This window comes from Rhincodon typus, chromosome 10, assembly GCF_021869965.1.
Source record: "Rhincodon typus isolate 14 chromosome 10, sRhiTyp1.1, whole genome shotgun sequence".
NCBI lineage: Eukaryota > Metazoa > Chordata > Chondrichthyes > Orectolobiformes > Rhincodontidae > Rhincodon > Rhincodon typus.
This window is the reverse complement of record NC_063341.1, coordinates 1,403,911-1,417,615: the sequence shown is the minus strand read 5'-3', so window position 1 is coordinate 1,417,615 and position 13,705 is coordinate 1,403,911. Positions and strand designations below refer to the sequence as shown.

Sequence of the window (13,705 nt, the reverse complement as noted above, 5' to 3'; positions counted from 1 at the left end):
TTCTGAAGAAGGGTCTAGGCCCGAAACGTCAGCTTTCTTGCTCCTCTGATGCTGCTTGGCCTGCTGTGTTCATCCAGCTCTACACCTTGTTATCTCAGATTCTCCAGCATCTGCAGTTCCTATTATCTCTGAAGTAATGGAATACCTTCCCTGTTTGGGGCTGTTAACCTGGTCCAGTCAGGGTACCCTGGCCAACAGATAAGACCAGTTTCTGTTCACTCAGAGTTGGCTCTGAGGGAGCTGGATCAGTGTAGAACACTCACTACAAATGAAGGGTGACTTGGTGATGCAATACCAGCTTCTATGGAGTTATTTCCTCACCAGCCTTCGAGTCAGAAGGTCATGAGTTTGAGAGTTGACCACATAACCCTGGCTGATGTCTCAGTGCAGTAAAGAGGAAGTGCTGCACACTTGGAGGACTCCTCTTCAAACGGGGCCTTAGACCAAGGCTCTTTCTTGCCGGGCTGAATGTGAAAGGCTTAAGCAATAGGTGAAAAGCGGGAGGAATTTCTCCGTATTACACAGACGCACACTAACCAAACCCACTTCATGTCCTTGCTAATGTTGACCACTTGGCCACTGGTGCTATTTTTGGGAGCAGTCTGAACCCCTCATTTACTTACAAAGGTACTGACATCATTTCTATAGTAATCAGTTGGCACAAAGGATTTTAGGCTCTGCTGAGATCAGGTCTTCTTCAGTAAAGACAGATTTCGTTGCCTGTTTCTAACCCAGCCTTTTGAACTTTGCCTTCGTCCTGGGAGTGTCTGATCGAGACAGCGTCGAGGGAGCTTTACTCTGTATCTAACCCTGTGCTGTCCTTGTCCTGAGAGTCTTTTTTTTTAATTCATTTGTGGGATGCGGGTGTCACTGACTGGCCAGCATTTATTGTCCGTCCCTAGTTGTCTTTGAGAAGTTGGTGGTCAGCTGCCTTCTTGAACCAATGCAGTCCTCCTTCTGTGGATTGACCTACGATGCCACGAGGGAGGGCTGTGTGATGGGGACAGTGTAGAGGAAGCTTTACCTTCTGTTTAAAAGAGTAGAAGAGACTTTACTATGTTTCTGACTGGCATTTTAGTAACATGGAGTTGCTGAATATGTACTGTGGCCTTGTATAGCCTTACCGCAATTAGCACAGAAACTGGTTCACCAGTTTATATATGAAGTGATACTTCACATTCTGAGTCACAGATGATGTCACAGCCATGTTCTAATTTTATACATTCTGTAGCTGTCATTGCCCTGGAGACCTTATGTTGTTAATCTAAAGGCTGTTTGGACATCTTAACAAAAATCCTGGAAAGTAATGTCTGGAAGAAAGCGAGATATAGAACCCTCCATCGCAGGAAGAAACCTTTGAACTCATCCTCTGCAGCAGTGTGCACTGGTGGAAGCAGCATGTGTGCTGAGGAGGAGGTGCTGTGGAAATTTGTATGTCGTGACTTGGCTTCTTTTGAGCTGCGGTGTCTTCCCTTTGGCTCCTTCCTCGTGGGCCACCGTGCACTAATATGTGGAACTGTGACAGGAGATGTGTCCATTTGTGGAATGTCAGAAACTCCCTTTCCCATGCAGTCTCTCTGTCTCTGTCTTTCTCTCTGTCTCTGTCTTTCTCTCTGTCTCTGTCTTTCTCTCTGTCTCTGTCTTTCTCTCTGTCTCTGTCTCACACCCCCACCACCACGTCTCCGCGCCCCCCCCCCAAACTCCTGAGGCTATGCTCAACTGTCAGTGGGTGCCATCCTTTGAATGAAACTTTAAATCAAGGCCACAGCTGTCTCCTCAGGTAGAGATGTTGGGGGAGGGGGGGAGTGAGGTGAAGGTGAAGCTCAAGAATGTGCAAAATCTGTCCGTTTCACTGCGTGAAGAAGAGCAAGGGATTTCTTTCTGGTGTCCTGTCTTGGCGTTTGTCGACTAACATCACTAAAATACCACTTAGCAATTTATCACAGTGCTGATTGTGGGATCATCCTGTGTGCAAACTGACAGATGTTAGTTTCAAAACATAAGCAGAAAATGTTGGAGAAATTCAGCAGGTCTGACAGCATCTGTGCAGAGAAAACTATTTTGGTGACCCTTCTACAGAATCACGGGTCAAAGGACTCGAAACGTTAACTGCTTTCTCTCTGCAAATGCTGACAGACCCACTGAGTTTCTCCAATATTTTCTGTTTTTGTTTATTTTGGATCTCCAGCATCCACAGTTCTTTGTTTTCTGACAGATAAATTTCCGACGTTGCAGCGATGAGTACACTTTAGAATTACTTCATTTACTAAAGAGCTTTGGGGCATTCCCGAAGTTCTGAAAGGTTCTATATAAATGAAAATACTTTTCTGTCAGTTCATTTGAAAAGTGCTGGACTGTTTAAAGACCAGCGAATTAGCAAATATCCTGCCCCCCTCCACCCAGAAGATCTGTAAAGTGGACTTAATCTTCATGTGTTAATCTTCAAGTAAGTGTTGCCTAATTAACGGATTTGCATTTCCCTCTGAGTTTCACTCTCTCTTGCTTGCGCTTTCTCTCTCTCTCTCACACTCTCTCTCTAAGTTACATTGAGGAGCAGTATTTCTCTTGACTGTGACTGCTCGCACTGAGTCTCACTGGGCCACTCCCATCTTTCTGTCTCTCTCTCTTTCTCCTCTGTAGCTGATTAACCTGCCCTTAGGAACCAATGGACTGAAACAAGCCACTCCTTGAAAGAGAGCACGTGAATTGGGGAGGAATGTGGAGCATCTGAAAGCTTATTTTTGATCGCTGCTGCTTCCTGGTTTTGCACAGTATTAAGAAAAACTGTGGCCGCCTTAGACACAGAGAGCAGATTGTGGGAAAAGGCATTGGCTCCAGCTCCGTTCACATCCTGTGGAACAGGTAGTTCTTGTCGTGAAAAATGGCAGGCGACCGCTGCAGAAACTCCTGATGGCTTGGCTTACCTGAAGAACCTGTTACTCCCCTACTGCAGGGGGACTCTCTCTCTCTTGAGATTACGAGATACCATCCAGTTGATTTGAGCCTGGAATCTCTTGAGACACCTGTGGACGGAGTGATCTGAAGCAGGAAATAGTTAAGTCAGTTTTGAGGTGGCCCTGTGCCACAATTCCCTTGTGGTTGTGCTGTTGTTTTTTTTTTGTGTGTGTATGCGAAGAGCCTCAGAGAATTGGTGTGCGAGAGTGAACGTGAATGTGTGCTGTCTGAAACTCGGCCTCCGCGGCTGCTGCTCTCACTGTACGCAGATGCACAGGATGTTGCTCTTATGACCGTCTAAACTGCTTGTTGAGCCCTCCCCTCCAAAGAAAAGTGCGCTCAGAGCAGCTGGTACTAACTGGCCAACGACCTCTTCAATCCCTGCTCTGAATTCCGGCAGACGACTGGTAGGAAGTGGTCAGCAGTTGAGGATCTCCCTCCCCTCCGACAAGAGATGAGGCAGTGTTCCATCCGCATCTACCCCTGGCCTCTTGACCTTCTTACCTCCTGAATTTGGAACGGCTGCTTGAGAATTGGGATTCAGCACAGATGTGAAGAAAGAAAGCAGACAGTTAAATAAAACTCTGACTCTTCAACACCCTCTCTTTGGTTTCTATCAATGGGAGCCACTGTGCGTTCGATTGACGATGGAGTCTGTGGTGCGTAACCCATGTTGCGAGTAGAAAAGACAGATCTTAATCTTTCCTTCACCACGGTCCGTTTTAGCGCTCCAAGTGGATGCAGTGCAGACTGCTCAGTGTCTTGGCACTTTTCCCTCCATTTCATGAGGTTTTCTTTATTTATTTAATTTATTTTTTATTCAACACCTTTCTCCCAAAATGATGGAAGAGGTTTCAATAACCGTCGCCTATGATGCACACGTTTTCGGTCAAGTAGATGAGGAGGACACTTTGGCCAATATGGTGGCAACCACAAAGCCCAAGTCACTGGTAGGTCATTGCAAATGCAGTTTAGTCAACGGTGCAGGGTAAGATCCAGTTAAAGTAGACATTATAAGTGCAATTATCTAGTGTTGCTTTTCAGATGAGCCATTGAACGAAGGTCCAATTTGTCCCGTGGCTGGATGTGAAAAAGTCCATGTATTTTTTATTTTAAAGGCAAGCAATGGAATTTTCACCAGTGTTCTGACCAGTATTTATCCCTCAGTCTGCACCTCTGTTTTAAAAAAGACTTTCAAGTTGTTAAAACATGAATGTTTGTAGGATCTCCCTGTGCACAAATTGACTGCCACATTTCCTACATTGCAACAGCAGCCATGCTCCAGAGGTACCTTGTTGGTGAGATGTTTTTTTTTGTTCCCTAACTCAGCTGGCTCCCCATTTCCCTCCCTTGCCAACGTTCCCCTTTCACCACGTAGTGGTGATGTTACTGGGACTTACAATCCAGAAACTGAGAATTAAAATCCTCCCTTGGCTGTTTCAGCTTTTATATTCAAGATGAAGATAGTGGCATTTTAAGAGCGACCATTGAAATTGCCAGATTGTTATGGAAAACTTAAACATTGCCCTTTTTAAAGAAATTTGCTGTCTTTATTCAGTATGGCCTCTACCTGACTCCAAATGTGATTGAACCTGACTTTGACATGCCATATGGAATGACCTGGAATGCCCCTTGAGTTAATTTGTTAAGTTTGGACAATAAATACCAACCTTGCAAATGATGTGCCACAGAGATGAATTGTTAAAGTTAAACCCTCATTGTCTCTGTCAAAATGGAATCTCCCTGAAGTATTACAAAGTTTTCCCTTTAATTAAAGTGGAAGGAGTGAAGCCCTGAGATTACTAGCTCTTGTGAAAGAGCTCTGTTTATTTTTCCCTCTTACAATGTATAGTGCAAAGTCTAATTATTACAGTATACACATCGGTCAGCTGAATTAGTCAAGTCGATGTCATAATCCTCTTGGAAAATCACGCTGATACCCTCGCCCCACCACTCCTGAGATTGTCATGAAAGTTAAAGATTTAATCAGGTTACTCAAAATCCCCAATGTTCCTGTCTACTGAACTGAGGTTAACAGAAAATACTGATCAGGTTTCTGTATCTGGGAGAAACTACTATGATTACAAATAAATCAATACTTATCACAGGCCAAGAAAAATCAATTTATAATTCTCTGACAAAATCTACCTCTTAAATCCCTAAACATACACACAGACAGACAAACAAGGAGAAAATATATAGAGAAAATTATTAGGAGAACACAGTTCAATAGCACTGGTCCACAAGATTCAGCAAGGTGTCTTTTTGCTGCTTCCGAGTCCTCCTCCAATCTTCTTTCCAAGTCCTTTCAGTTCTTTACTGAAGATACAGGGCGGTTGGTACACTAATTGTTCAGTCTCTCAGTCACTGGTCAGAGGCAGCAACTTATATCAATCAACCAGGCTGTCTCTGAGCAAAGCTGCCCTGAACATACAAACTTATGGTGCTGAGTCCAACAATCTTACCCTCCCTCTTCTCCCCATCTACCCCCGCAACCCCAACCCTCCACTGCACGAACAAAGCAACTGTGTAACTACAACTCATAATGAGTCCCAGTAACTTGTTTCAAAACTCAGCATCTCTTTCCCTTGATTTAAAGCAGTTTTCTTTTTCCATTTGAAAATTAAAATGATGGTCGTTACTTACTAAACAGTTGACTTAACTTCTGTCACACTCTCTGACTCTTGTTCCCAGTAGCCCCATCTGCCGCATCTTGTTTGGGGGTGTAAAGAATAATAATAAAATACATCGAGGGTTTTTTGTTAATGTTTCACACTCCCTCCTTCACCTGAAGGTGGTGGACTCTGAAGGGGCATGTGGTTGAGGTTCCACAGACCCCACGTCCTTCCTGAAGGTGCTGACCCTCACTGGAGGACACAATCCCCTTGTCCTTTAACCAAGTTGAGTTGCCACCTATGCTGATTTTTCAGTATATGGCTTGGTGACAGGTTTTGTTTTGTAGAGCTCCTGAAGGTGACATTAGGGATGTTTAAAGGTTCAATATAAATTCAAGTTGTTGTCACGATGGTGCTGACGCCCGTGAAATGGTTTCATCAAATGACCATTCTACATTAATTAATGCTTTGGAGTAAAAGGTAACAAGGTAATCCCATTGTGATGCATCATGCTACCGGGTCCTCGCAGAGTTTCAGACACCATCTGTAACCAACTTGTGTTTAACGCATTTGAAATGGGCGCAGTGTAAAAAACACACCAAGTTCTGAGGCTTCCTCGTTTGGCTGAGCTGTGGTTGATTTTGGAGCATGCCTGAAAGGACCCCACAGAGAAATGAGAAATGGATACTCCCATGTCGAAGGGGAGGGGTGAGGCAAACGTTTGAGTGAGTGACACATGTTCTGAGGGAGCGGTGAGACAGGTGAAGAGCAGAGGTGTTTGGGCGGGAAATTCAAGAGCTCTGAGTGAGTAAAGGCTCCAGGTGCTGTAGCTGCAAGGATAGGGGACACCTGGGAAAGTTAGAGAAAAGATGGTTGAGGCTAGGAAAGGATTTACACCCACATACAGCAATAATCTTAAAATACAGGCTTTGGGAGATTGGGCCTCAGTGCAGGTCAATGAGGATGGGGTAATGACCAGGTGCAGAGAAAAATGCAAGCAGTAGAGATTTCAAAGGAGCTGAAGATAGTGGAGAGTTGAATGTGCCTCTGGAGCTTACAGCAACAATGTTGCTTTGATTATCGTGCCTTTAAATGTAATAAAAATATTCCAGTGAAGTTCGACACTGAGCAATGTGGGGAGATATTAGGGAAGATAATGTAAATGTTACCAGCAGTCCTGCAGGAAGAGGCAATGTTTAGTGAAGATGTTCCAGGGATTTAGAACACAAAGCCGCTGAGTGCATGGCCACCAGGTGCTAGATCCATTCAAATTGGAGATGCTCAAGATGTCAGAATTAAAGGAACAAGTTTACCCAGAGGACTGTGGGTCTGGGCCAGCTTGGAAATTGCGAAAGGTATGATCATCATAGAATCCCTACAGTGTGGAAACAGCCTCTATGGCCCAACAAGTCCACACCAACACTTCAAGCATCCCATCCAGACCCATCCCCCTAATCGACACATCCCTGAAAACTATGGGCAATTTAGCCTGGCCAATCTACGTAAACTGTCGGAGGAAACCGGAGCCCTGGAGGAAACCCACGCAGACACTGGGAGAACGTGCAGACAAACAGTTGCCCATGGGTGGAATCGAACCTGGGTCCCTGGCGCTGTGAGGCAGCAGTGCTGACCACTGAGCCACCGTGCCGCCTCAGGAGTGGAGTTATCTGAGACCTCATTAAAGACAGAGGTGATGGTGAACACTGAGGCAGCAATGACTCGGAAAGCTGAAAGCGTACAGCTAGTCGAGTGTGGGAGACAAACTATTTAAGGTCAGGAATCGAGCTCATGTAGGTTTGCATGAGGGTTTCCGTCATACAAACAGCTCAGAGGATGGAGGTAATATGTGATAATTGAGAGAGAGGCCGTTTGGTGGTGGTGTGGGAACTGAAACTTACTTTTAGAAAGCAGGTTTCAAATAATAGTCTGATTGCTCACTCTCATTGCTGTGTCTACAAAACTAGTGAGGAAAGAAGCTGTTAGATGGGGAAGGACAGTCTCTGCGAATGTGACTATATCGGTATTGTGAATGAGCACAAAGATGACACCATAATGTGGAAAAATGCAAAGTTTTTCACTTCTGATGGGCATACCCTTTAAAGGGATTTGGGTGTCTTTGCTCACCATACAAAGAGTTTACCTTGAAGTACAAGAGAGAATTAAGAACTCAAATGGATTGTTGATCAGGGTGTTGAAGTAATACGGTAAAGGAATCCAGCTGCAATTGTACAGGGCCTTGGAGGGATCACACCTGCATTACAATGTACAGTTTGGTCTTGGTATTCCTGGGATAAGACAGTTATCTTGTAGGGACAGATTGAGTAAAGGGAATGGGCCTGTACGCTCAAGTTTCAAGAAGAATGAGATGTGATGTTATTGAAACCCTTCAGAGGGCTTTACAGGGAGGGAGGCTGTTTCCTGTAGCTGGAGTATTCGGAACTAAGATTCATAATTTCAGGATCAGGACAGCTATTTAGGACTAAGAAGAAAACTGCCTTCATCTGAGGTTGTGAATCTATTGAATTCTTTCTCTGCCATTTCGTATATTAAAGTCTGTGATCAATAGATTTTTGATATCTGTGGGAATCAAGTGACAGGACAGGGACGTGTAGTTGCAGGAAAGATCATCTTCACTCTTATTGAATGGCAGAAAAGGTTCAAGAGGCTGAATGGCCTATTCCTGTTTCTAGTATTTTTCTGGATGGGCCCACAGCCATTCTGTAACAAAATAACGACGCCTCATTCTATCAATTTGTAATAGTTACAGAATTGTAATGCATTTCCACATACTGCTAGCTTCCCAGTGCCCTGACTTCTGGAACCTGTGCAAATTTAAATGATCGCCAGATATTGCTTTGAAACTTCTCAATCAATGTGACATTTACCAATGTTTCCGATGTAACCAAGAAATAGAAGTGCCTCTAAGGGTGGACTTTGCAGGGAAGGATGAGCCATTGTCAGAGAAGCGCAAAACGCGACGGGGGACCCCTAGCAAGGGCAGACACATGGAACTGAGAAGCAAAAGAGAGGGTATGTAGCTAACTGTATTGATAACAACAGAGAGAATGAGGGGCAATGATGCACATACTCATAATATTAGTTGAGGTTGCCTCACTGCTCTGAAAAGTAATTGAAGGAATGTTGGCCTATTTCAAGGTCTTTGGATAGCCTTAATACACCTCAGTCTACTGGATCTCAGCTTGTTAAATCCATTGTTCACCATTGTTGTTTGTGCAGTGATCTCCTTGGGTCTCTAACTCTCCTAACTTTGAGACAGAAGCTGGCGGGTACATTTCAGAAACCTGAGCACATTATCCAGACTGGCACACTTAGGCTGTGCTTTCGTCTCACAGCTCACCTTCAACTCCTCAGCTGCAGGTGTAAGGAACATCACGGCACTACTTAAAAAGGAGTAGAAATGTTCTCCTGCGAGTCCTGGCCATTATTTATCCCTTCAATAATGCTGTTGAAATCAATACCTGGTTGTTCTGACGTTGCAGTTTGTGGGATCTTGCAATGTGCAATTTGGCTGCCACATTTCTTTCTTCTGAAGCGTAGTCACTGTTGAAATGTACTTTAGTTGGCTATAAACAGTTTGGGACGTTGAGCTTGTTGAAAGGATTTTGTTTTTTTATTCATTCATGGGACATGGGAATCACTTATGCTTGTCCCTGGTTGCCCTGGAAAAGGTGGTGGTGAGTTGCCATCTTGAACCATTGCAGTCTACGTACTCTAGATTGACCCTGAATGCCATTAGAGAAGGAATTCCAGGATTTTGACCCAGCGACAGTGAATGAACAGCGATATGTTTCCATGTCAGGATAGTGAGTGTTTGGAGGGGAACTTGCAGGGCTTGGTGTTCTCATGTATCTGCTGCCCTTGTCCATCTTGGTGGAAGTGGTCGTGTTGCAAGTTTGTTCTTGCATGTTGTGATAAGACGTGGGACAAATACAGCATGCTACTACAGACATGATGTCCTTTTGCATGTGCACTGATTCCTCTGTACGACTGAGATGGAATATAATGTAGTGAAGTGCGGTGGTGAATTTAAAGATCCTAACAGGCCAGACCAGTCTTTTTTACAAGGGAAACATCAGAGGAGAGTCAGCATTGAAATATGAGTGAAGGACTGAATACAAGCCCAGAACACAGTAAGGATGAATGACAAGGTAAGAAAGATAAGACATCAATGTGTTCAAATTAATTCAAGAGAATGTATCAGCACAAAACAAACTCCAAGTGTTCATTTGTTAATTTTCTTATTGTATTGCATAAATTAGAAGCCATACTATAGAATTCCGAAGGAGTGCTACACTGTCTTTCAGATGAGACCGAAACCAAGACCCTATCTGCCTTCTCCGGTGGCAATATTTCAAAGAAGAGCAGGGGAGCTATCTCCTTGTGCCCTGGCAAAGATGTATCCCGAGCCAGCATAACACAAAAATATTGTCTTATCATTATTACTTTATAATAATTACTCTGAACTGGGGAACCGGTCTAGGAATAAGAGACAGACTATTTAGGACTGAGATGATAAGAGAAGGCGTATGATGTGTTGGCTTTCATTGGCAGGGGAATTGAGTTTAAGAGCCGTGAGGTTATGCTGCAGCTCTATGAAACTCTGGTTAGACCACACTTGGAATATTGTGTTCAGTTCTGGTCACCTCATTATAGGAAAGATGTGGAAGCTTTAGAGGGTGCAGAGGAGATTTACCAGGATGCTGCCTGGACTGGAGGGCAGGTCTTATGAGGAAAGGTTGAGGGAGCTAGGGCTTTTTTTTCATCGGCGTGAAGAAGGATGAGAAGTGACTTGATAGAGGTGTACAAGATGATGAGAGGCATAGATAGAGTGGATAGTCAGAGACCTTTTCCCAGGGCGGAAATGACTATTACAAGGGGGAATAATTTTAAAGTGATTGGAGGAAGGTATAGGGAGATGTCAGAGTTAGGTTCTTCACACAGAGAATAGTGGGCACGTGGAATGCGCTGCCGGCAGTGGTAGTGGAATCAGATACTTTAGAAACTTTTAAGCGACTCTTGGATAGGCACATGGAGGATGGTAAAATGTAGGGTATGCAGGGTAGATTGATCTTAGTAGGATAATAGGTCGGCACAATATCGTGGGCCGAAGGGCCTGTACTGTGCTGTGCTGTGCTGTACTGTTCTATGTTCTAACCCTGTGAGAAATGGTAAAAGGTTCAATGTAACAAACTTTGGTAAGTGACTCTCTGTGAAGAGTTGCTGAGTCATGCAGACTATTGTATGTTGACTGAGCCGAGCTGTAGGAAGCTTCAGTGCCCTTGGGCTAAAGAACAGAAAAATTGCTGAATGTTTTTCGACCCAGTTTAGCTCGTACAAACCCTGCTTTGGGAGGGTTTGGGGTGGGTGTCTGGGGGGGGCAAGTAGTAGAGCAAGGACGCTGGACCAGTCAAAGAAAAGCAAGGCCTAGCAAGCCACCCTCCCTACCATCTCCCATCTCTGGGAAAGTCTAATGGCCGTTTGAGCTTAAAGATCAAGGAAACGCCATCCATCCAGGAAATCAAGAAGAAAAATAAAGCCCTAGTGGTAACAGTCATCAGTGGACCTTCCTGAATTGTGGAGCACGCTTGAAGGGCCAAGTGGGCGTAGTCCTGCTTTAATTCGCTCCCATGAAGACAGCAAGCAGTTTTGGATAATACTGTGTGGAAATTCTTCGCTCCAGATTGATGCATCCTGTATTCTTCAAATATTTAATGCTAAAAATGTGTTTAGAAGTTGCACTTATAGTGACTTGCACAACGTCGCCACCTACAGGAGGCAAACATACTGTGTTGGGATGGCATCAAGTCCGGGCTGCTCAGAAGAGATGAGGCCGACTCATCGGATGGGAATTTGTTGCCTTTGGGACCAGTCTCAGTGCTGTCACCACTGACGGGCGGTTCAAAAGGATTTGTGTAGAAAATGCTGGTCACTGAGGATTTTCAAGAGGAAAAGTAGAGAAGACTTTGAGAAGAGGTCTGTTGAGTTGCTGGACTCAAGACCTGCTGAGTTTTGCCAGCAATTTCAGTTTTTGTTTTAGATTCCCAGTATCCGCAGTTCTATGATCCTTATTGTTCAAAACTAAAACAAATGTGGCCAGTGAGTGTGGTTGGAAGTAATGACGGAGTTGATAAACATTGGGCTGAGTCAAGGTACTTGAGTGCTCAGGAAAGAGTAGGTAATGTATCTGGAGGAAAGGCAAACAGTGGGAATCGTGTAAATACAAGGAGAAGCAAAAGAGGGTTGAGGCTGGGCTCGGGGTCAGGGAAAAAGAAGTTGTCTGACTTCCTCCCTACACCTGTATGTCTCTGATTTTTCTCCCTTAAGTTGCTTCTTAGAACCTATCTGCCTTTGATCAAGTTTTCTGTTTCTAGTTCTAATATCTCCTCATGTAGCTCAATGCCATAATGTTTTGATATGTTGTATTATGGTAAGGACACTATATAAGTGCCGTCTCAACTGGAGAAAGATAGAAGAGCCAATTCACCATGACAGCTGTGTACATTGCTCCTCTCCCTGAAGCTACTCATGCTGACACCTTGCATCAAGATTGACTTGGTAATGGACAGGAGCTGGGCTGTCTTTCCCAGCTGCAATTAGCTCATTTAACACTGAACAGGGATAGAATCGGGAAGGTGAGCCTGTCAATCTGAGAACTATTTAGCTGAAATCCAGTGAGACCAAAGCCCAGAGATGCTGAGGGTTTAGTCAGGGGAAGGAATAGTTGATAGTTACACAGCTTTCTCTGGTTAGTGACTGCAGCTGAAAGTGTGAATTGACCAGCAGCAAACAGCTTCTGGAATCTTTTCAGTTGGTGCTCTGTTTTCAGATTAGGTAGAAGAAAAGATCTTGATCAGCTCCAAGGATTTGAGTTTGCTAGACCCTTAAGTATGATGGACCTAAAGAAAAATGGGCTCAGTTGAGAAGAGGTGACCTCTTTCAATCCCTGATCATTTGGATTGTGAGTTCAGTGTTGATGTAATTGTTGTGTCTTATTGGGTTCAGCTGAGTGTTTAATCCGGGCTGTAGTGCTTTTCCCTTAGTGGTGTAAAGAAGAATGCTACGTGGACATTGTGCTAAATCAATAAGATTAGGTTTGAGATTAATGATAATGGCACTGAATAACAGGTTGGGTATTCCATGTTAGAAATCTGTGAACAAAAAAAATTGGAAAAAATGTGCACTATGAATGTTAGTCTTTCGTGAAGACCCAAAGGTATTTAGGACCAATGAAATATTTTTGTAAGTGTTGTCACTTTTTTGTAGGCCAATATGGCCCATTTAGAGTCATAGTCATAGAAATATACAGCACAGACAGACCCTTCGGTCCAACTCGTTCATGCTGACTAGATATCCTAAATTAATCTAGTCCCATTTACTTGCATTTGGCCCATAACCTCTAAACCCTTCCTATTCATATACCCATCCAGATGCCTTTTAAATATTGTAATTGTACCAGCCTCCACAACTTCCTCTGGCAGCTCATTTCATACACGCACCACCCTCTGTGTGAAAAAGTTGGCCCTTAGGTCCCTTTTAAATCTTTCCCTTCCCACCTTAAACCTATGCCCTGTAGCTTTGGATTCCCTGACCCCGGGGAAAAGACCTTATCTGTTTACCCTATCCATGCCCCTCATGATTTTATAAAGCTCCATAAGGTCGCCCCTCAGCCTCCGATGCTCAGGGAAAATAGCCCCATCTTGTTGAACCTCTCCCTATAGCTCAAACCCTCCAACCCTGGCAACATCACTGTAAATCTTTCTGAACCCTTTCAAGTTTCACAACATCCTTCCTATAGCAGGGAGACCAGAACTGCACACAGTATTCCAAAAGTGGCCTAATCAGTGTCACAATATGGCCTCCCAATTCCTATACTCAATCCACTGACCAATAAAAGCAATTTGCACAGAGTAAGATCCCACAAACGGCAGTCTGTAATAACCAGGGTAAGAGCTTTGCCCCAGGGCTGGCTCCCAATGAAGAATTCTGCAATGGGATAGATTGCTTGTTTTCTGAAAGAGAGAGATCCTCCTGGCTTCCCTCTCTTGGTTACTAAGGTGACTGACTCCTTAATCCCAGGTGACTTCAAACTCCGTCTCAAATTTTCAGACTGTACC

The 13,705-nt window shown here is 44.1% G+C and overlaps 1 protein-coding gene across 3 annotated transcripts in view; it reads left to right on the top strand.

The window, feature by feature from the left end:
* The window catches only part of LOC109923962 (rab GTPase-activating protein 1-like), a 133,996-nt gene that overhangs the window by 89,261 nt on the left and 31,030 nt on the right, over positions 1-13,705 (top strand). Inside the window, exon 1 of one of the 3 annotated variants that reach the window (XM_048601798.1) lies at positions 2,738-3,905. The exons of the other annotated variants lie outside the window; for them this stretch is intronic. Within the exon in view, the coding sequence (XP_048457755.1) occupies positions 3,795-3,905 (111 nt within the window). The 5' untranslated portion in view covers positions 2,738-3,794. Of the gene's footprint in view, positions 1-2,737; positions 3,906-13,705 lie in introns of those variants that run through there. 3 annotated transcript variants of the gene reach the window in all.